This window comes from Engystomops pustulosus, chromosome 2 (genome assembly GCF_040894005.1).
Source record: "Engystomops pustulosus chromosome 2, aEngPut4.maternal, whole genome shotgun sequence".
NCBI lineage: Eukaryota > Metazoa > Chordata > Amphibia > Anura > Leptodactylidae > Engystomops > Engystomops pustulosus.
The window spans coordinates 19,295,172-19,318,445 of record NC_092412.1 but is presented as its reverse complement, the minus strand read 5'-3'; the positions used below and the strand labels follow the sequence as shown (position 1 = coordinate 19,318,445).

Sequence of the window (23,274 nt, the reverse complement as noted above, 5' to 3'; positions counted from 1 at the left end):
TCCTGTCTCCCATTCCTGGAAGAAAGGCCTAAACCATCCCCTGCAGGAGTATACCCACGGAGGAGCCCTCTCTTTCCAGAGGTTTGCTACATTGATCTTAAGAAAGGTATTCACTAGGAACACCACAGGGTTGACCATACACAACCCTCCTTGTCTCCTCGTGTGGTAAGTAACCTCCCTCTTGATAAGGTTCAGCCTATTCCCCCATAACAGCTGGAAGAACAGACTGTACACCCGAGTCCAGAGGGGTTCTGGCAACATGCACACACTGCCCAGATATATCAGCAATGGGAGCAGGTAAGTTTTGATCAGATTAACCCTTTCTCTGAGGGTCAAAGACCAACCCTTCCACTGGTCCACCTTCTGAGCGGCGATCTTAAGCCTGCCGTCCCAGTTTTGCATGGGGTAATCCCCCTGGCCGAATTCGATGCCGAGAACTTTGGCGGAGTCCTGGGGCCCTGGAAGAGTGTCCGGGAGATCAAAGCCTGGATCCCCCTCTCCCAGCCAGAGACTCTCACACTTATCCCGGTTGATCTTGGACCCAGAAACCTCTGAGTAGCGGTCAACCTCTGACATCACCCATTGCGCCTCCCCTCCCGAGGACACGAAAAGGGTGACATCATCAGCATACGCTACCACCCTTAGAGTGGCTTCCGGTGCTGCCCGATCCATCCCGACTCCCACCAACGGCCCACGATCAACCCTCCTAAGGAATGGGTCAATCGCGAACACGTATAAAAGTGGGCTCAGAGGACAACCCTGGCGAACACCAGACCCGACCTCAAAAGAGCGGCCAATCCAACCGTTCACAAGCGGGAAACTCTCTGCCCCTGCGTACAAAACTTTCAGCCAATTCACAAACTCCCCAGGCAGGCCATACCTCAGAAGGACAGACCAGAGGTACTCGTGGTTAACCCGATCAAACGCTTTTGCCTGATCCAAGGACAGCAAGTACCCCTTCCAGTTACCAGCCCTGCCCTGCTCCACTGCCTCCCGAACACAGAGCACAGCACTAAATGTACTGCGGCCTGGAACAGAGCAGTGCTGGGTCCCCGAAAGGAGCCGGGGCGCAAACTGCACCAGCCGATTAAACAGCACCTTTGCCAAAACCTTTCTGTCCGTATTGAGAAGCGCTATGGGACGCCAGTTCTCAATACGAGATCGGTCCTTACCCTTTGACAGGATGATCAGGGCAGACCTCCTCATTGACTTCGGCAGAGCGCCCGAGGAAAGACACTCATTGAATACCTCAGTCAAGAGGGGAACCAAGGCGTCCTTAAAGGTCTTATAAAACTCAGATGTTAAGCCATCCGGGCCTGGCGATTTCTTGAGGGCGAGCCCTTCAATCGCCCGGCTGACTTCCTCTTCCCTGATCATCTCTGTCAAAACATCAAGAGAGGGGTCTACTCCTGGCTCAGGGACAGTTTCAGCCAGGAAACCCGACATCACATCCCGATCTAGATCCTTCCTGCCCAAAAGGTGCGAGTAGAAGGATCTGACGACCTCCAGGATCCCTGATCTGGACCTTTTCAGGGATCCCGTACTGTCAACCAGTCCTGTGACAACTTTACCATTCACTGACATCTTGCAGTTTCTGTAAGGGTCGGGCGAGCGGTATTTCCCGTAATCCCTCTCAAAAACCAAAGATGCGTGTCTATCGTACTGACACCTCTTCAGCAAGGATTTCACTCTGGAGATGTCCTCACGACTACCCCCAGTCGAGACGAGATGCTCGAGTTTCCTCCTCAGGCCCTGATACAGGCGGTACCTGTCCAGGCTCCTGAGGCTCGAGAGCTGTCGGAAGAATCTCGCCACCCTTTTCTTGAGCATCTCCCACCACTCTGACTTACTGCTACAAAGGCCCAGCAATGGTACCTGGCTCTGAAGAAAGTCCTCAAAGGATTGTCTGATCTCCGCTTCCTCCAGGAGAGACGAATTGAGCTTCCAGTAGCCTCTTCCCATCCGGGGGGTCTCTGTAACATTCAGAGAAAACAAAATTAAACAGTGGTCGGAGAACTCCACCTCAACAACGGACACTGCTGAAGAAATGGCTTCCTCCTTTAAATAAAACCTGTCTATTCTAGACCTGCAGCTACCCCTATAATAGGTGAACCCCGCGTGGCCTGGGGTGTGCCGTATGTGGACATCCACCAGGCGAGCCTCACTAGCTATGCTATTAAGAGCGACGCTATCATAAGTCAGCTTGTCTCTGGAACCTCCCCTATCCTGGGACCTCGTGACAGCATTGAAGTCCCCTCCAAAGACCACCTGCCGACTTGTAAAAAGGTAGGGCTTGATCCTCATAAAGAGACACTTCCTGTCCCACTTGGACTGGGGACCATAGATGTTAATTAGGCGAAGTTCTTGTCCCTTCATGAGGACATCCAGGATCAGGCACCTACCCATTTCTAACTCAATAACTCGTCGGCATTCTACCGGTGCGGTAAAAAGTACCGCCACTCCGCTATACGGCTCGGCCGCAAGAGACCAATAGGAAGGCCCGTGTCTCCATTCCCTCTTAGCTTTAAACACGGCCGCCAAATCTGGCAGCCTGGTCTCCTGCAAAAATAAAATGTCGGCTTCAACACGGCCGAGAAAATCAAAGGCCGCAAATCTAGCCGCATCAGACTTAATGCTGGCGACATTAATGGACACCAGCGTCAACGGAGTGGGTGCCGCCATCATGAGTGATTGAGTTAGACGGCTTTCTTTTTACCCATCTTACCACCACCCTCGGGAAATGAACACCCCCTTTTTAGACATATTGTGGTGTCCATCTCCCGCACCTCTGATGCTTCAGGGGCAGATCCAGGACCTGCCCCCTCATCCTCGTCTCCAGACTCTGGGCCAGTCTCCCCTCCTGAGGACCCTGACTCCCCAGGGGGAGACTCGGCACCCCCTGCAGGCTCCGCCACCTCTGGCCCTTCACCCTCAGCCCCTCCATCGGCAGGAGAGGCTCCATCCAGGGCCAGGAATCGATTTGAAAGTTCGACCAGCGGGGGGTCGGTTGCTCCTTCCTTAGGTACCTTAGTCAGGGTGGGAGAAGATCTTACACCTCCCTTCTTTTTACCCTTTTTCTTCTTTTTGGCGCCACGCTTACGCTTTTCCTCTAGCCACGCCCTATTATCCTCGTCCATACTCTCATAATGGGAGGAGTCTGAGGACGTGGCACCTTCCTCTCTCTCGATCCTCCTGACCTCCTCATCCAGTACATCATCCCCTGGGGCCTCAGCGACAGGTGAGGTCTCCAGGAGAGCGCCAGAGGTTGTCCCAGCAGCCCGAGACTCCCCCCGCTCTCTCTCCTGTTGACGCTTCTCTAGACGCCTTAGCTGGGCAGGCGTCTTTTTCCTGTCTTTCTTCCCTGGCCCCTCCATTCCTCCGCCTCTGCTAGTCCCCTCCCCAGCAGATTCAGCCTTATGGCTTTCATCCGCTGAGGTTGAGCCTGCATTAGCGAAGGAAAGAGGACAACGACTGTATGGGTGACCGAGATCACCACACAGGTTACACCTAATCTGCCCTGTACAGGATGCAGCGAGATGGCCGACACCCCCACACAACGCACACTTCTGCACGGTGCAGTTTGCGCTGAAATGTGTGGGGTCACCGCACCTGTGACACAGCTTAGGCTGCCCCCGGTAGAAGATCAGGATCCGATCCCTCCCCAGGAAGGCTGATGAAGGGATGTGGGCGACTGAGTTACCTGAACGCCTCAACTTCACCATGAAGGTCCAGGCCCCTGACCAGATACCATACTCATCTCTATTTTTCTCGGGTACTCCCAGTACCTCTCCATAACGATTCATCCAGGTCATGATGTCAAAGCAAGATAGTGATTCGTTACGGGTAAGAACGGTCACTTTCTTGAGTTCGCTCTGGCGGGACACTGCTTGCACAGCAAAGTCCCGCCACTCGGGCTCGTTGTATCTCAGCTCATAGTTGGACCAGAAGAGCTCAAGCCCCTCCGGCCGAACAAAGCTGATATCAAACTCAGATGTACCATAGGGATGGATCAAAGCAAAGATGTCAGCCGCCTTGAAGTCCATCTTCAGCAGCAGCTCAACTACCCGTGCCCGAGGGGGACACACATCACTGCCACGCCACCGAAGACGGACCACATTCCTACGGTTAGCACCCGGCCCGGTTGTCGGGAGTGACCATGATGTCTCCCTGCCTCTTTGCTCTCGGAAGGCAGACAGGCCGTGCCTCTCTATCCAAAACGACAAATCAACCTCCTGCCCCGCTACATTGATCGTCCTTTCTCCCTTCTGTAAGGCCTGCAGGAGGCGCCGTTGCAAAAAGCCGTCCCCAGAGCCCAAAGACGAGGATGATGGAACCCTACTTCCCCCAGCAGCGACACTGGCATAGCTCTTAATAGGGGCCGCCACTGGGGGAGCAACCGGACCAACCCCTGCACCCACCACATTAATACTACCCACCTCCATGCCACTCGCACCACCAGTCACTCCATCACTCACTCCCATAACTGGTAACGGTTCTGCATCACTCACTCCACTCACATTATCCACCACGACATTACTGACACCATTCTCACTAGCCACCACAACATTATTGACACCATTCACACTGGCTGGACCAGCAACAACATCAGGGGACATGACCACCTCCGCATCTTCGGGCACAAGGGACGGGGGTCCCCTCGCAGAGCATCGCCCAAAGGGGACCCCAACTCTTGTCACACTTGTGCCCTCCGCATCATCGGTAGCAGATGTTATTTTGCTTTTCCTGGGGCTTGGAAACAATCGCCGCTGCTCTTTAGCCGGTGTGAGGCGCCGCTGATCTCCGGTCTGCACAGAATTATCATTATCCCCAACACCGACACAAAACAGTACTTTCTGTTTGGGAGGTCCTGAGCTCTCAGCCTCAGCGACCCCTCCACACTGCCCCCGCCCCTCAACTGGGTGATCAGCGGCAACAGCATGAAGAGGCGCCGAGGCACGAAGAGGCACCGAGGCACCGGAAGCTGCCACCAGTGCCGGGCTATCCCCCCCTCCCAGCGGGGGACGCACCACAGCACCGGATTTTGTTGGTATCGCCACATCCGAGCTGCCCTTACTGTCCGGCCTTGCGGCCGATGCCTCCCCTGCTCCCCCACTGTTACCACAAACAGAGACGGAGCCCATCGCCACATCAGATGTCACACCTGTAATCTCCCTGCACCTTTGCACCGGGTCCACTGCAGAACTCGGGGGGGTTTGGGTAGCAGGGCTTGCACAGTGAGCTGACCCTGCGCTTTGCCCGGGGGGGTGTACAGGGAGGGGGGTAAAGATGAAACGTACCTCTTCTTGCTGCTTTGGCCTGGTCTTCTTACTCTTCCTCCGGCTGCTCCCCCCAGCGGCTTCCTCTGGGAGTTCATCACCAAACGAAAAGTTCTGCATGCGCACTGGGGACTCGAGCAGCCGGATCTCCGCCATGAGCGCCCCTCCCTGGCTGCCGGTGTCACTGTCCTCCCCCGAGCGAGGTGTTACTGCTGGCTGTCCTGCAGGGGGCCCACTGCACGAGGCCTGCTGATCTTCCTGCAGGCCGCCAGGTGGGAACTGCTGCTCGTTATCATCATCATCATCCTCCTCCTCCACCTGGCTCACAGGCTGCAACCCCATCAGCCTTTGCTCTCTGGTATCAGCCATCTGAGCAAATCGGTCATCATTAATCAGTTTTTCCTTAAACGGTCCGCTGTTATCACAAATAAAGGTCTTTCTTTTTGTCAGCTTGTCAATCTCTGCCTTTAGGTGATTAATCTCTCCTTTAACCTCCGTCTTGCGCTTCTTTGGCGCTGTGTTCGCCCTGGCGCGGGCACATCGCAGCTCCTCCCGGAGCCTCCTGATGGTCTTGGTCGCCTCTTCGTACTCACAGAGGTGGCTCTGGACCCGGGAGGCATAGGTGGACAAAGACTCCCGGGGTCCCTGCACCGCCCAGCCTCCCCCCGCATGGTCAGCCTTACCTCTGTGAGCACTCCGCTTCATAGCTCCAGCCCCGGAAGGACCGCTCTCACCCGCACCATCATGGACATCCAGGTTCTTGCTGCGCCGCCTCACACCGGACTCAGGGGGAGCAGGAGCAGTATTACTACGACTCCTGGTGGAACGTCTCACCCCTGAGTCCTCCATAGCACTGGCCGGTTCCTGGCTACCCCTGCCCCCCGCCGGCCTGGCCCGGGAAGCAGGAGCCTGGGGCTTGCCGCTCTGGCTCATGCCTGGAAACCCACCCCCTCCCTGGGAAGGGAGAGAGCAGGCCCCAGGTGGAGGTGGATTATTCCTGGAGCTCAGAGCAGCAGCAGCACACAGCCTCTCACAGCAACAGACAGAGCTTAACGATGTAACGAGCTCCAGAGCTGCACTCACTATTCTGCCGCTGGTGCAGTCACAATGACAGCCCAACCACATAAATATAATAGACAATCCGAAAATTTGAAATGACTCACCTGTTAGGGTTGAGGTATCTCTGTAGGACGAAATAATGTTGATGTTCTTTGTATCTGGCCCTAGAGAAGTGATTGTATCAGGTCATGTGACTGTTGCCTGATAAATGAGTAAATAAAAATCCACTTATCAGTTCCTGTACAAAGTGTGTAATGGATGAAAGTCGGACAAGGTTATCATAGGCCTTAATGCTGAAAAATAATATAGTACAACCTACATAATACTAAATATTATTTTTGCACTTAGGAGCAGTATAATACTAGTTCTAGTATTATACATAGGGGGCAGTATTATAGTGTTATATTCTTGTACATAGGGGAAGTATTATAGTAGTTATATTCCTGTACATAGGGGGCAGTATTATAGTAGTTATATTCTTGTACATAGGGGGCAGTATTATAGTAGTTATATTCTTGTACATAGGGGGCAGTATTATAGTAGTTATATTCTTGTACATAGGGGGCAGTATTATAGTAGTTATATTCTTGTACATAGGGGGCAGTATTATAGTAGTTATATTCTTGTACATAGGGGGCAGTAGTATAGTAGTTATATTCTTGTACATAGGGGGCAGTATTATAGTGTTATATTCTTGTACATAGGGGGCAGTATTATAATAGTTATATTCTTGTACATAGGGGGCAGTATTATAGTAGTTATATTCTTGTACATAGGGGGCAGTATTATAGTAGTTATATTCTTGTACATAGGGGGCAGTATTATAGTAGTTATATTCTTGTACATAGGGGGCAGTATTATAGTAGTTATAGTCTTGTACATAGGGGGGAGTATTATAGCAGTTATATTCTTGTACATAGGGGGCAGTATTATAGTAGTTATATTCTTGTACATAGGGGGCAGTATTATAGTAGTTATATTCTTGTACATAGGGGGCAGTAGTATAGTAGTTATATTCTTGTACATAGGGGGCAGTATTATAGTGTTATATTCTTGTACATAGGGGGCAGTATTATAATAGTTATATTCTTGTACATAGGGGGCAGTATTATAGTAGTTATATTCTTGTACATAGGGGGCAGTATTATAGTAGTTATATTCTTGTACATAGGGGGCCGTATTATAGTAGTTATATTCTTGTACATAGGGAGCAGTATTATAGTAGTTATATTCCTGTACATAGGGGGCAGTATTATAGTAGTTATATTCCTGTACATAGGGGGCAGTATTATAGTAGTTATAGTCTTGTACATAGGGGGCAGTAGTATAGTAGTTATATTCTTGTACATAGGGGGCAGTATTATAGTGTTATATTCCTGTACATAGGGGGCAGTATTATAGTAGTTATATTCTTGTACATAGGGGGCAGTATTATAGTAGTTATATTCTTGTACATAGGGGGCAGTATTATAGTAGATATATTCTTGTACATAGGGGGCCGTATTATAGTAGTTATATTCTTGTACATAGGGGCAGTATTATAGTAGTTATATTCCTGTACATAGGGGGCAGTATTATAGTAGTTATATTCCTGTACATAGGGGGCAGTATTATAGTAGATATATTCTTGTACATAGGGGGCAGTATTATAGTAGTTATATTCTTGTACATAGGGGGCAGTATTATAGCAGTTATATTCTTGTACATAGGGGGCAGTATTATAGTAGTTATATTCCTGTACATAGGGGGGCAGTATTATAGTAGTTATATTCCTGTACATAGGGGGCAGTATTATAGTAGTTATATTATTGTACATAGGGGGCAGTATTATAGTAGATATATTCTTGTACATAGGGGGCAGTATTATAGTAGTTATATTCTTGTACATAGGGGGCAGTATTATAGCAGTTATATTCTTGTACATAGGGGGCAGTATTATAGTAGTTATATTCCTGTACATAGGGGCAGTATTATAGTAGTTATATTCCTGTACATAGGGGGCAGTATTATAGTAGTTATATTCTTGTACATAGGGGCAGTATTATAGTAGTTATATTCTTGTACATAGGGGGCAGTAATATAGTAGTTATATTCTTGTACATAGGGGGGCAGTATTATAGTAGTTATATTCTTGTACATAGGGGGCAGTACTATAGTAGTTATATTCTTGTACATAGGGGGCAGTATTATAGTAGTTATATTCTTGTACATAGGGGGCAGTATTATAGTAGTTATATTCTTGTACATAGGGGCAGTATTATAGTAGTTATATTCCTGTACATAGGGGGCAGTATTATAGTAGTTATATTCCTGTACATTGGGGGCAGTATTATAGTAGTTATATTCTTGTACATAGGGGGCAGTATTATAGTAGTTATATTCTTGTACATAGGGGGCAGAATTATAGTAGTTATATTCTTGTACATAGGGGGGCAGTATTATAGTAGTTATATTCTTGTACATAGGGGGCAGTATTATAGTAGTTATATTCTTGTACATAGGGGGCAGTATTATAGTAGTTATATTCCTGTACATAGGGGGCAGTATTATAGTAGTTATATTCTTGTACATAGGGGGCAGTATTATAGTAGTTATATTTCTTCTTTTCTGTCCAGTTTATGGTGTAATTTCCTTTTGACACTTCACATTTCTCATTCTGTTCCTTACAGATGTCTTGGCTCCTGGTCTGCGTGGATTGGCTGTATTACTGTATCTGTCAGTAATAGTAATTAATAATATGCCAGAGAAGCCAGGATTACCCTCTTGGATATCGATGTATAACAACAAACAGAACTAAGACAAAGAGGGAGAGAACGCCCCATTCACTGTATTAGGAATAAATAAATAGCCTTTATTCATTACATTACATCTTAAAAAATGTATATAAAAATTTCTCAGGAGAGACACAAGATGAACAATAGGGACAGTAACATCCATAGTAACATCCATAGTAACATCCATAGTAGTATATACAGAGCATTGTGCAAATGCTATCCCACCCTACCCATAAAAGCTGAACGCCAGGTAATGTGGTGCACAGTATATCCTTCTCACATACACTTATTATTAGTGTTTAATACATGTTACCGCTTTATTCTGCACGGCCAGCACTTATGGGTAGAATAGCTGTGATCAGGATAGGATTTGCACAATGCTATGTATATACTACTATGGATGTCACTATGGATGTCACTATGGATGTTACTATAGATGTTACTATGGATGTCACTATAGATGTTACTATGGATGTTACTATGGATGTCACTATAGATGTTACTATGGATGTTACTATGGATGTCACTATGGATGTCACTATAGATGTTACTATGGATGTTACTATGGATGTCACTATAGATGTTACTATGGATGTTACTATGGATGTCACTATGGATGTCACTATAGATGTTACTATGGATGTTACTATGGATGTCACTATGGATGTCACTATGGATGTTACTATGGATGTTACTATGGATGTCACTATGGATGTAACTATTGATGTCACTATGGATGTCACTATAGATGTTACTATGGATGTCACTATGGATGTTACTATGGATGTTACTATGGATGTCACTATGGATGTAACTATTGATGTCACTATGGATGTCACTATAGATGTTACTATGGATGTTACTATGGATGTCACTATGGATGTCACTATAGATGTTACTATGGATGTCACTATGGATGTTACTATGGATGTCACTATAGATGTTACTATGGATGTCACTATGGATGTCACAATAGATGTTACTATGGATGTTACTATGGATGTCACTATAGATGTTACTATAGATGTTACTATGGATGTCACTATGGATATTACTATGGATGTCACTATGGATGTTACTATGGATGTCACTATGGATGTCACTATGGATGTCACTATGGATGTTACTATGGATGTTACTATGGATGTCACTATGGATGTTACTATGGATGTTACTATGGATGTCACTATGGATGTCACTATGGATGTTACTATGGATGTCACTATGGATGTCACTATGGAAGTCACTATGGATGTCACTATAGATGTTACTATGGATGTCACTATGGATGTCACTATGGATGTTACTATGGATGTCACTATGGATGTTACTATGGATGTCACTATGGATGTTACTATAGATGTTACTATGGATGTCACTATAGATGTTACTATGGATGTTACTATAGATGTTACTATGGATGTCACTATAGATGTTACTATGGATGTCACTATGGATGTCACTATGGATGTCACTATAGATGTCACTATGGATGTTACTATAGATGTTACTATGGATGTCACTATGGATGTCACTATGGATGTTACTATAGATGTTACTATGGATGTCACTATGGATGTCACTATAGATGTCACTATGGATGTTACTATAGATGTTACTATGGATGTCACTATGGATGTCACTATGGATGTTACTATGGATGTCACTATGGATGTCACTATGGATGTCACTATGGATGTTACTATGGATGTAACTATAGATGTCACTATGGATGTTACTATGGATGTTACTATGGATGTCACTATGGATGTCACTATGGATGTTACTATGGATGTAACTATTGATGTCACTATGGATGTTACTATGGATGTCACTATGGATGTCACTATGGATGTTACTATGGATGTAACTATTGATGTCACTATGGATGTCACTATGGATGTTACTATGGATGTCACTATGGATGTTACTATGGATGTTACTATGGATGTCACTATGGATGTCACTATGGATGTTACTATGGATGTAACTATGGATGTCACTATGGATGTCACTATGGATGTTACTATGGATGTAACTATTGATGTCACTATGGATGTCACTATTGATGTCACTATGGATATTACTATGGATGTCACTATGGATGTCACTATGGATGTCACTATGGATGTTACTATGGATGTCACTATGGATGTCACTATGGATGTCACTATGGATGTCACTATTGATGTCACTATGGATATTACTATGGATGTCACTATGGATGTCACTATGGATGTCACTATGGATGTTACTATGGATGTCACTATGGATGTCACTATGGATATTACTATGGATGTCACTATGGATGTCACTATGGATGTTACTATGGATGTTACTATGGATGTCACTATGGATGTCACTATGGATGTTACTATGGATGTTACTATGGATGTCACTATAGATGTTACTATGGATGTTACTATGGATGTCACTATAGATGTCACTATGGATGTCACTATGGATGTCACTATGGATGTCACTATGGATGTTAATATTGATGTCACTATGGATGTCACTATGGATGTCACTATGGATGTTACTATGGATATTACTATGGATGTCACTATGGATGTCACTATGGATGTTACTATGGATGTTACTATGGATGTCACTATAGATGTTACTATGGATGTTACTATGGATGTCACTATAGATGTCACTATGGATGTCACTATGGATGTCACTATGGATGTTAATATTGATGTCACTATGGATGTCACTATGGATGCCACTATGGATGTCACTATGGATGTCACTATGGATGTCACTATGGATGTCACTATGGATGTTAATATTGATGTCACTATGGATGTCACTATGGATGTCACTATGGATGTCACTATGGATGTCACTATGGATGTTAATATTGATGTCACTATGGATGTCACTATGGATGTCACTATGGATGTTAATATTGATGTCACTATGGATGTCACTATAGATGTCACTATGGATGTCACTATGGATGTCACTATGGATGTCACTATGGATGTTAATATTGATGTCACTATGGATGTTACTATGGATGTCACTATGGATGTCACTTTGGATGTTACTATGGATGTCACTATGGATGTCACTATGGATGTTACTATGGATGTTAATATTGATGTCACTATGGATGTTACTATGGATGTCACTTTGGATGTTACTATGGATGTCACTATGGATGTTACTATTGATGTCACTATAGATGTCACTATGGATGTCACTATAGATGTTACTATGGATGTTACTATGGATGTCACTATGGATGTCACTATGGATGTTACTATGGATGTCACTATGGATGTCACTATGGATGTCACTATGGATGTCACTATAGATGTTACTATGGATGTCACTATGGATGTTACTATGGATGTCACTATGGATGTCACTATAGATGTTACTATGGATGTTACTATGGATGTCACTATGGATGTTACTATTGATGTCACTATGGATGTCACTATGGATGTCACTATGGATGTCACTATGGATGTCACTATGGATGTCACTATAGATGTTACTATGGATGTTACTATGGATGTCACTATTGTTCATCTTGTGTCTCTCCTGAGAAATTTTTATATACATTTTTTAAGATGTAATGTAATGAATACGGCTATTTATTTATTCCTAATACAGTGAATGGGGCGTTCTCTCCCTCTTTGTCTTAGTTCTGTTTGTTGTTATACAAGTCTATGAAATCAGGTTACATTTCTTCTGTGGATGAAAAAGTCTCCTTCTCTCTCTATACACCAGCTATACCGGTGCCAGGGTGATCCCCGTGTAACAAAGTCCAAACCGACAATACAAAGGACAGGTGATTCTAAAACTTCTAAAGGTGTTCAACACTGTATCTAAGCCCATGAGATTTACTGGCCGAAATGTAAAGCTGAACTGTGTATCTAATCCTATCCTCTAAGATACTGTCTGCTGAGCTGTGTATCTAATCCTATCCTCTAAGATACTGACTGCTGAGCTGTGTATCTAATCCTATCATGGTGATACTGACAGCTGAGCTGTGCATCTAATCCTATCCTGTGTGATACTGTCTGCATAACTGTGTATCTAATCTCATCCTGTGCGATACTGTATGCTGAGCTATGTATCTAATCCTATCCAGTGTGATACTGTCTGCTGAGCTGTGTATCTAATCCTATCCTGTGTGATACTGTCTGCTGAGCTGTGTATCTAATCCTATCCTGTGTGATACTGTCTGCTGAGCTGTGTATCTAATCTCATCCTGTGCGATACTGTATGCTGAGCTATGTATCTAAACCTATCCAGTGTGATACTGTCTGCTGAGCAGTGTATCTAATCTTATCATCTGTGATACTGTCTGCTGAGCTGTGTATCTAATTCTACCCTGTGTGATACTGTCTGCTGAGCTGTGTATCTAATCCTGTCCTGTGTGATACTGACTGCTGAGCTATGTATCTAATCCTCTCCTGTGGGATACTGTCTGCTGAGCTGTGTATCTAATCCTATCCTGTGTGATACTGTCTGCTGAGCTGTGTATCTAATCCCATCCTGTGAGATACTGTCTGCTGAGCTGTGTATCTAATCCTATCCTGTGTGATACTGTCTGCTGAGCTGTGTATCTAATCCTATCCTGTGTGATACTGTCTGCTGCGCTGTGTATCTAATCCTATCCTGTGTGATACTGCTTGCTGAGCTGTGTATCTAATCCTATCCTGTGTGATACTGCTTGCTGAGCTGTGTATCTAATCCTATCCTGTGTAATACTGTATGCTGAGCTATGTATCTAAACCTATCCAGTGTGATACTGTCTGCTGAGCTGTGTATCTAATCCTACCCCGTGTGATACTGTCTGCTGAGCTGTGTATCTAATCCTGTCCTGTGTGATACTGACTGCTGAGCTATGTATCTAATCCTCTCCTGTGTGATACTGTCTGCTGAGCTGTGTATCTAATCCTATCCTGTGTGATACTGTCTGCTGAGCTGTGTATCTAATCCTATCCTGTGTGATACTGTCTGCTGAGCTGTGTATCTAATCCTATCCTGTGTGATACTGTCTGCTGAGCTGTGTATCTAATCCTATCCTGTGTGATACTGTCTGCTGAGCTGTGTATCTAATCCTGTCCTGTGTGATACTGACTGCTGAGCTATGTATCTAATCCTCTCCTGTGTGATACTGTCTGCTGAGCTGTGTATCTAATCCTATCCTGTGTGATACTGTCTGCTGAGCTGTGTATCTAATCCTATCCTGTGTGATACTGTCTGCTGAGCTGTGTATCTAATCCTATCCTGTGTGATACTGTCTGCTGAGCTGTGTATCTAATCCTATCCTGTGTGATACTGTCTGCTGCGCTGTGTATCTAATCCTATCCTGTGTGATACTGCTTGCTGAGCTGTGTATCTAATCCTATCCTGTGTAATACTGTCTGAGCTGTGTATCTAATCCTATCCTGTGTGATACTGTCTGCTGAGCTGTGTATCTAATCTAATCCTGTGTGATACTGTCTGCTGAGCTGTGTATCCAATCCTATCCTGTGTGATACTGTCTGCTGAGCTGTGTATCTAATCCTATCATGGTGATACTGACTGCTGAGCTGTGTATCTAATCCTATCATGGTGATACTGACAGCTGAGAATGCCACATCCAAACACCCCTAAATTAACCCTTTCCACCCTGTGCCGGTCCATGTGAGCGCACAGCACCCACATGTCTATACATAGAATACAATGTGACATAATTATCATTGATGATTATATATAGTAACAGGAAAACTTCTGCTGCGGGATGTGACATGATAATCTGGTGAGACCAGATCCAGCAGCTCACGGCGCGGAGTTATGGTGAAATTCCCGGGCGAATTCTATTCGGGGAACGTCATGTCTTTAAGGAAAAAGGAAAGATGCGTAACATAAGGATCGGAGGAGAAGAAGAAGCATGAAACACAAGGTGGACAATATACTCATAAAGTAAGAACTTCCTTATTGTAGTCTTATAGGCTGTGCTGTGCCCATATATGCAGGATAGGAGTAGTAGTACTGTGCTGTGCCCATATATGCAGGATAGGAGTAGTAGTACTGTGCTGTGCCCATATATGCAGGATAGGAGTAGTAGTACTGTGCTGTGCCCATATATGCAGGATAGGAGTAGTAGTACTGTGCTGTGCCCATATATACAGGATAGGAGTAGTAGTAATGTGCTGTGCCCATATATGCAGGATAGGAGTAGTAGTACTGTGCTGTGCCCATATATACAGGATAGGAGTAGTAGTACTGTGCTGTGCCCATATATGCAGGATAGGAGTAGTAGTACTGTGCTGTGCCCATATATACAGGATAGGAGTAGTAGTAATGTGCTGTGCCCATATATGCAGGATAAGAGTAGTAGTACTGTGCTGTGCCCATATATACAGGATAGGAGTAGTAGTACTGTGCTGTGCCCATATATACAAGATAGGAGAAGTAGTACTGTGCTGTACCCATATATACAGGATAGGAGTAGTAGTACTGTGCTGTACCCATATATACAGGATAGGAGTAGTAGTACTGTGCTGTGCCCATATATACAGGATAGGAGAAGTAGTACTGTGCTGTACCCATATATACAGGATAGGAGTAGTAGTACTGTGCTGTGCCCATATATACAGGATAGGAGTAGTAGTACTGTGCTGTGCCCATATATACAGGATAGGAGTAGTAGTACTGTGCTGTGCCCATATATACAGGATAGGAGAAGTAGTACTGTGCTGTACCCATATATACAGGATAGGAGTAGTAGTACTGTGCTGTACCCATATATACAGGATAGGAGTAGTAGTACTGTGTTGTGCCCATATATACAGGATAGGAGTAGTACTGTGCTGTGCCCATATATACAGGATAGGAGTAGTAGTACTGTGCTGTGCCCATATACACAGGATAGGAGTAGTAGTACTGTGCTGTGCCCATGTATACAGGATAGGAGTAGTAGTAATGTGCTGTGCCCATATATACAGGATAGGAGTAGTAGTACTGTGCTGTGCCCATATATACAGGATAGGAGTAGTAGTACTGTGCTGTACCCATATATACAGGATAGGAGTAGTAGTACTGTGTTCTGCCCATATTTACAGGATAGGAGTAGTACTGTGCTGTGCCCATATATACAGGATAGGAGTAGTAGTACTGTGCTGTGCCCATATATACAGGATAGGAGTAGTAGTACTGTGCTGTGCCCATATATACAGGATAGGAGTAGTCGTACTGTGCTGTGCCCATATATACAGGATAGGAGTAGTACTGTGCTGTGCCCATATATACAGGATAGGAGTAGTAGTACTGTGCTGTACCCATATGTACAGGATAGGAGTAGTAGTACTGTGCTGTACCCATATGTAGAGGATAGGAGTAGTAGTACTGTGCGATACCCATATATACAGGATAGGAGTAGTAGTACTGTGCTGTACCCATATGTACAGGATAGGAGTAGTAGTACTGTGCTGTGCCCATGTATACAGGATAGGAGTAGTAGTACTGTGCTGTGCCCATATATACAGGATAGGAGTAGTACTGTGCTGTGCCCATATATACAGGATAGGAGTAGTAGTACTGTGCTGTACCCATATGTACAGGATAGGAGTAGTAGTACTGTGCTGTACCCATATGTAGAGGATAGGAGTAGTAGTACTGTGCGATACCCATATATACAGGATAAGAGTAGTAGTACTGTACTGTGCCCATATATACAGTATAGGAGTAGTAGTACTGTGCTGTGCTCATATATATACAGGATAGGAGCAGTAGTACTATGCTGTGCCCATATTTCTGGATAGGAGTAGTAGTACTGTGCTGTGCCTATATATACAGGATAGGAGTAGTAGTACTGTGCTGTGCCCATGTATACAGGATAGGAGTAGTACTACTGTGCTGTACCCATATGTACAGGATAGGAGTAGTAGTACTGTGCGGTACCCATATATACAAGATAGGAGTAGTAGTACTGTGCTGTGCCCATATATACAGGATAGGAGTAGTAGTACTGTGCTGTACCCATATGTACAGGATAGGAGTAGTAGTACTGTGCGGTACCCATATACAGCATAGGAGTAGTAGTACTGTGCTGTGCCCATATATACAGGATAGGAGTAGTAGTACTGTGCTGTACCCATATGTACAGGATAGGAGTAGTAGTGCTGTGCTGTGCCCATATATACAGGATAGGAGTAGTAGTACTGTGCTGTGCCCATATATACAGGATAGGAGTAGTAGTACTGTGCTGTGCCCATATATACAGGATAGGAGTAGTAGTACTGTGCTGTACCCATATGTACAGGATAGGAGTAGTAGTACTGTGCGGTACCCATATACAGGATAGGAGTAGTAGTACTGTGCTGTGCCCATATATACAGGATAGGAGTAGTAGTACTGTGCTGTACCCATATGTACAGGATAGGAGTAGTAGTACTGTGCTGTGCCCATATATACAGGATAGGAGTAGTAGTACTGTGCTGTGCCCATGTATACAGGATAGGAGTAGTAGTACTGTGCTGTGCCTATGTATACAGGATAGGAGTAGTAGTACTGTGCTGTGCCCATATATACAGGATAGGAGTAGTAGTACTGTGCTGTGCCCATATATACAGGATAAGAGTAGTAGTGCTGTGCTGTGCACATGTATACAGGATAGGAGTAGTAGTACTGTGCTGTGCCCATATATACAGGATAGGAGTAGTAGTACTGTGCTGTGCCCATATATACAGGATAGGAGTAGTAGTACTGTGCTGTACCCATATATACAGGATAGGAGTAGTAGTACTCTGTTGTGCCCATATGTACAGGATAGGAGTAGTAGTACTGTGCTGTGCCCATATATACAGGATAGGAGTAGTAGTACTGTGCTGTACCCATATGTACAGGATAGGAGTAGTAGTACTGTGCTGTGCCCATGTATACAGGATAGGAGTAGTAGTACTGTGCTGTGCCCATATATACAGGATAGGAGTAGTAGTACTGTGCTGTGCCCATATATACAGGATAGGAGTAGTCGTACTGTGCTGTGCCCATATATACAGGATAGGAGTAGTACTGTGCTGTGCCCATATATACAGGATAGGAGTAGTAGTATTGTGCTGTACCCATATGTACAGGATAGGAGTAGTAGTACTGTCCTGTACCCATATGTAGAGGATAGGAGTAGTAGTACTGTGCGATACCCATATATACAGGATAGGACTAGTAGTACTGTGCTGTACCCATATGTACAGGATAGGAGTAGTAGTACTGTGCGATACCCATATATACAGGATAAGAGTAGTAGTACTGTACTGTGCCCATATATATAGGATAGGAGTAGTAGTACTGTGCTGTGCTCATATATATACAGGATAGGAGCAGTAGTACTATGCTGTGCCCATATTTCAGGATAGGAGTAGTAGTACTGTGCTGTGCCTATATATACAGGATAGGAGTAGTAGTACTGTGCTGTGCCCATGTATACAGGATAGGAGTAGTACTACTGTGCTGTACCCATATGTACAGGATAGGAGTAGTAGTACTGTGCGGTACCCATATATACAAGATAGGAATAGTAGTACTGTGCTGTGCCCATATATACAGGATAGGTGTAGTAGTACTGTGCTGTACCCATATGTACAGGATATGAGTAGTAGTACTGTGCGGTACCCATATACAGGATAGGAGTAGTAGTACTGTGCTGTGCCCATATATACAGGATAGGAGTAGTAGTACTGTGCTGTGCCCATGTATACAGGATTGGAGTATTAGTACTGTGCTGTACCCATATATACAGGATAGGAGTAGTAGTACTGTGCTGTGCCCATATATACAGGATAGGAGTAGTAGTACTGTGCTGTGCCCATATATACAGGATAGGAGTAGAAGTACTGTGTGCTGTGTCCATATATACAGGATAGGAGCAGTAGTACTGTGCTGTGCCCATATATACAGGATAGGAGTAGTAGTACTGTGCTGTACCCATATATACAGGATAGGAGCAGTAGTATTGTGCTGTGCCCATATATACAGGATAGGAGCAGTAGTATTGTGCTGTGCCCATATATACAGGATAGGAGTAGTAGTACTGTGCTGTGCCCGTATATACAGGATAGGATCAGTAGTACTGTGCAGTGTCCATATATACAGTATAGGAGTAATAGTACTGTCCTGTGTCCATATATACAGGATAGGAGTAGTAGTACTGTGCTGTACCCATATATACAGAATAGGAGTAGTAGTACTGTGCTGTGCCCATATATACAGGATAGGAGTAGTAGTACTGTGCTGTACCCATATATAGAGGATAGGAGTAGTAGTACTGTGCTGTACCCATATATAGAGGATAGGAGTAGTAGTACTATATACCTTCTATATTTACAGGATATGAGCAGTAGTTTAATGAAATGTCCATATATGCAGGAGAGGAGTGAAAGTATTGTATACGTTCCAATTAATGGCAACATAGATTACTCACTTGCTTTATTTATGGGATTTTCCAGGAATTTCATTGTAATGATTTATCTTATAGGTTATTAATATTTATATTCTGGGGAAACCCACTTAAGCTCCTCCTCTATCGATAAAAGCTGCAGTTGGGTGAGTGCAGTCCATGTGAGTGCAGGGAGGCCGCTGAGTGCAGGTGACATCTGGAGGGGGGTGAGTAGTCACTATCACTGGCTAACCCTGTATTGTGCAGCACTGACTTCCCATATTACACTTGAGGACTACAGACACAGAAGGTTTTTTTCATATTTTCAGGCAGAAATCTAGTTTAGGCATATGGGGGCTTCATTTTTGCAGGACAAGTTGTATTTTGTAATGGCGCCTACTTTTTATAATCTAAAATATTTAAAAACAGCTAAAAAGAAAAATCACATGTTGTATTAAAAAGCAATTTCTGTAGCATTTTTACTATTTATTGTTTGGTAAAAATATCATGTTTGTCCTTATGGGTTATTAATATTGAAATGTGGCGGCCAAATATTCGTTTTCTCTAGCCCCTATTGTTCCTATGCAATCACTGCAGTTTCGTTTTAGAACCCCCTATCCTCTTTATTGTCAGGTGGGTGGTCCTTAAATAGAGACTAGAACCGCCCACCTGACAGTATAGAGGAAACAATAACAACACTGATTGCTTAGGAATGAAGGGAGATAGAAAAAGAATTCCAACTATGCCGGAATCAGTGGAGCGGCGCCTATTAATGGATGCAAAGGATTGGTGGAGGTGGCGAAAGGTCCTATGTAAGAATGTATGCAAATTTAGGTTTGTCCCAAGTAGCAAAGCATCAGCCATGATGAAATCTAATGGCTATGAACCTTCTGGATGCTACAATAATAGATCATCACTTCCTTGTCAATGACCAAATGGAAACATTTTGCCTTTGCATTCAGTGTTGGGAAGATCTGATCTTCTCTAACTTCCTTCTCGTTGACTGTTGCAGTGTCTTCCAGTCTTGATCCATGGATGACTTCCCAGATAATCGGAATCTGCCCTACCGATGTATATTTGATGAAGATTTCAAGTACATCCTCCTCCCCGTGTTTTATGTTATTGTATTCGTCTTGGGTTTGATCCTCAACGTCTTCGCTCTCTTCATCTTCATATTTCGGCTCCGACCATGGAAAGTGATCAACGTTTTCATGTTCAACCTGGCGGTCTCGGACTTGTTGTACGTCTTGTCCTTGCCATTGTTGGCCTATTATTATTCCAAAGACAATGACTGGCCCTTCAGCGAGCCCTTGTGTAAGATTGTCCGCTTCCTCTTCTACACCAGTCTGTACTGCAGCATCCTCTTCTTACTCTGTATCAGTATTTTCCGATTCTTAGCCGTATGCTGCCCCATATGGTTTGTACGTTGGGGCAAAATTTGGTACGCTAAGGTAGTCTCAGTGTGTATCTGGGTGGTGGTGGTCATCATGCAGTCTCCTACGTTCTACTTTGTCACCACCAGTATAAATGATAACAGCACCGTCTGCCATGACACCTCCAGCATTGAACTTTTTGATGATTTTGTCGTCTACAGCACCGTCAACTTGGTGGTGCTCTTCTGTGTCCCCTTCACCATCCTCATTGTTTGCTATTGCTACATGATCTATGTTCTGGTCAAGCCAACGGAGAGCGCGGCACAGGTCTCCAAATCCAAGAGGAAGTCTGTCAAGATGATCATCACAGTAATGGTGGTCTTCATCATATGTTTCTTGCCCTTTCACATCACTAGGACTTTATATTATTACTACCGGAAGGTGGACCTCGCCCCGTGTCCTACACTAAATGCGGTAAACGCAGCCTACAAGTCTACACGACCTCTGGCCAGCGTCAACAGCTGCATCGACCCGATTCTGTACTTTCTGGTTTGGAGGTTCAAATTAAGACCGAACACGTCGTAAATTGGGTAGAAACTTTCTATGGACTGGTATCCTGTTATTATATATGATTTAAGAAGAACATATCAATCCAGCACAAATTTGATGTATTATACATTTTCCAAAAGTTTAACCAATTATCCAAAAATTGCTCAAACTTCCAAAGATTTACAAAATCCTAGTAACACTGAGGATGGTCGAGAACCTCAGTGTGACAGTAGAAGGGTTCCTAAAGTTTTTAGACTGATTCTTCTTTGTTGAGACAACTCTAGGAAAGTGTATGTCTACACATCTGAGCGCCCTGTTCACGGTCTGTTGGATGTGCAACATCCCCCATTGGGGCCTAGTCTTTTCTTGGGGACCTGGAGGCAGCTGGGGCCCAGAATACTGTAGTGGCTGACTAGTGCGGCCTTGGGCATGCTGTGGTCACGTTTTTTGGTATGGGGACCGATGGGCTGTTCAACAGCCTGGCAGGTCTCCAGCAGGTGTTGTGTGCAAGAAATATAGAGGGATCGGCTGATGCAATGGTTTCTCCCTGGGGCAACCCCTGAAGGTGTCTGTAAGATGAATCCTTGGGTGATGGATGGGGAAGCCTGTGGTGATTAGCACCCTAAATCCAGGGATCACACGGAGGAAACATTGTTCAAATCAACTTACAGTTCTTTATTCAACAGTAGGCAACGGCCAAACAATAACAGCAGATTATTATGGAGAGCCGGTCCACATGAAGATTACACGCAGCCTGGTAGTAGGTTCATGCTCGGCTGGTACAGATGGAGCTGAATCCGGGTGGTGGATCTCAGTTCTGGGCTTAAGTCTCCAGACTTGCCCTGGGTGCTAGGCAATGGCCTGAGGCACCTGTATTTCCTGGAATTAGGACAGTGGCTGTGACATACACACCCAGAGGTCTGGTTCTGTCTGCAGACTCTATGTTCTGACTAAGACTGACCTTGTGCTTTCACCCAGAAGGAGTTTATATACTCCCTGGTCAGGTGGTAGCACCTCTCCAATCACCTTCCAGCTTGTATTACAAGAATATAATTGGACAGTCATATATCACAGTGTTAACTGTTGCCTTACCAGGAAGTGCCTACAGCTGCATATACTAAGTTCTCCTAGAGGGAGCATCTGGATGAGTTGAGCAGGTTCACCAGATAGCTCCTGGCCAGAAGAAGGTGCTATTCACAACAACCAACTCGCCCATGCATCGGCAGGGGTGTTGCATGTGTTGTCCAGATCCAACGGCTTAGGATAAGGAGGCTTTGGACTCCTATGAAATACTTAGCACTGCACTAATAGATTGCACCTTAAACATAAACTGTGAAAGTGTTGTAATGTTTATTATTATTGTATAGTAAATTTATCCCGTATCATGCAATTATTTATTGTATGGCCATTAATATGTAATGTCCTTAAAGAACTGTCATTCTGACTAATACACAGCAGGCTCGTATATTATATGAATTAATTATATGTTTTTTTCTGTTAATGTTGATTATAGCTACAGCCAATGAAAACCCAAGAGTCATTATTATTTCACAAAATAATAATATTATATCAGAACAGCTATATAAAATGTTGGACAATGTGGGTGAGTTTGCTGTACAGCACAGTGAGACTGTGGTTATAAAACCAGGTACTGGTACTTTTGGATGTGTGGACTTGGCCGGTTTTAGATAAAGTGGGGCTCTGGGCTAAACTAAAAGTGGGGCCCTAAAATAAAACTATTTTATGAACAGTCAACCAACCACAGCAGTTTTACCTCAGAGACTTCTGATTAATATATATATATAAATAGCAAGATAGATGATAGAAGATAGATAGATAGATGATAGAAGATA

General features: G+C 44.3%; 2 protein-coding genes across 4 annotated transcripts in view; one reads left to right on the top strand and one right to left on the bottom strand.

Moving 5' to 3' along the window:
- Positions 1–23,274, bottom strand: part of FCHSD2 (FCH and double SH3 domains 2) — a 144,472-nt gene that overhangs the window by 104,750 nt on the left and 16,448 nt on the right. Inside the window, exon 1 of one of the 2 annotated variants that reach the window (XM_072133880.1) lies at positions 6,440–6,458. The exons of the other annotated variant lie outside the window; for it this stretch is intronic. The gene's annotated coding sequence lies outside the window, so the exon portion shown is untranslated. Of the gene's footprint in view, positions 1–6,439; positions 6,459–23,274 lie in introns of those variants that run through there. 2 annotated transcript variants of the gene reach the window in all.
- LOC140117311 (P2Y purinoceptor 2-like) lies at positions 14,842–22,875 on the top strand. 2 transcript variants are annotated; one of them, XM_072133873.1, is made up of 2 exons: positions 14,842–15,046; positions 20,512–22,875. In XM_072133873.1, exon 2 carries the CDS (start codon positions 20,531–20,533, stop codon positions 21,455–21,457), a length of 927 nt encoding a protein of 308 aa, XP_071989974.1. In that variant the 5' UTR covers positions 14,842–15,046; positions 20,512–20,530; the 3' UTR covers positions 21,458–22,875. The 2 variants fall into 2 exon arrangements, with proteins under 2 accessions (XP_071989974.1, XP_071989975.1); XM_072133874.1 differs by lacking the exon at positions 14,842–15,046 and adding an exon at positions 19,639–19,726.

Bases quoted from the DNA above. Each gene is read 5' to 3' on its own strand.
- LOC140117311 (XM_072133873.1), top strand. From the start codon at position 20,531: ATGGATGACTTCCCAGATAATCGGAATCTGCCCTACCGATGTATATTT.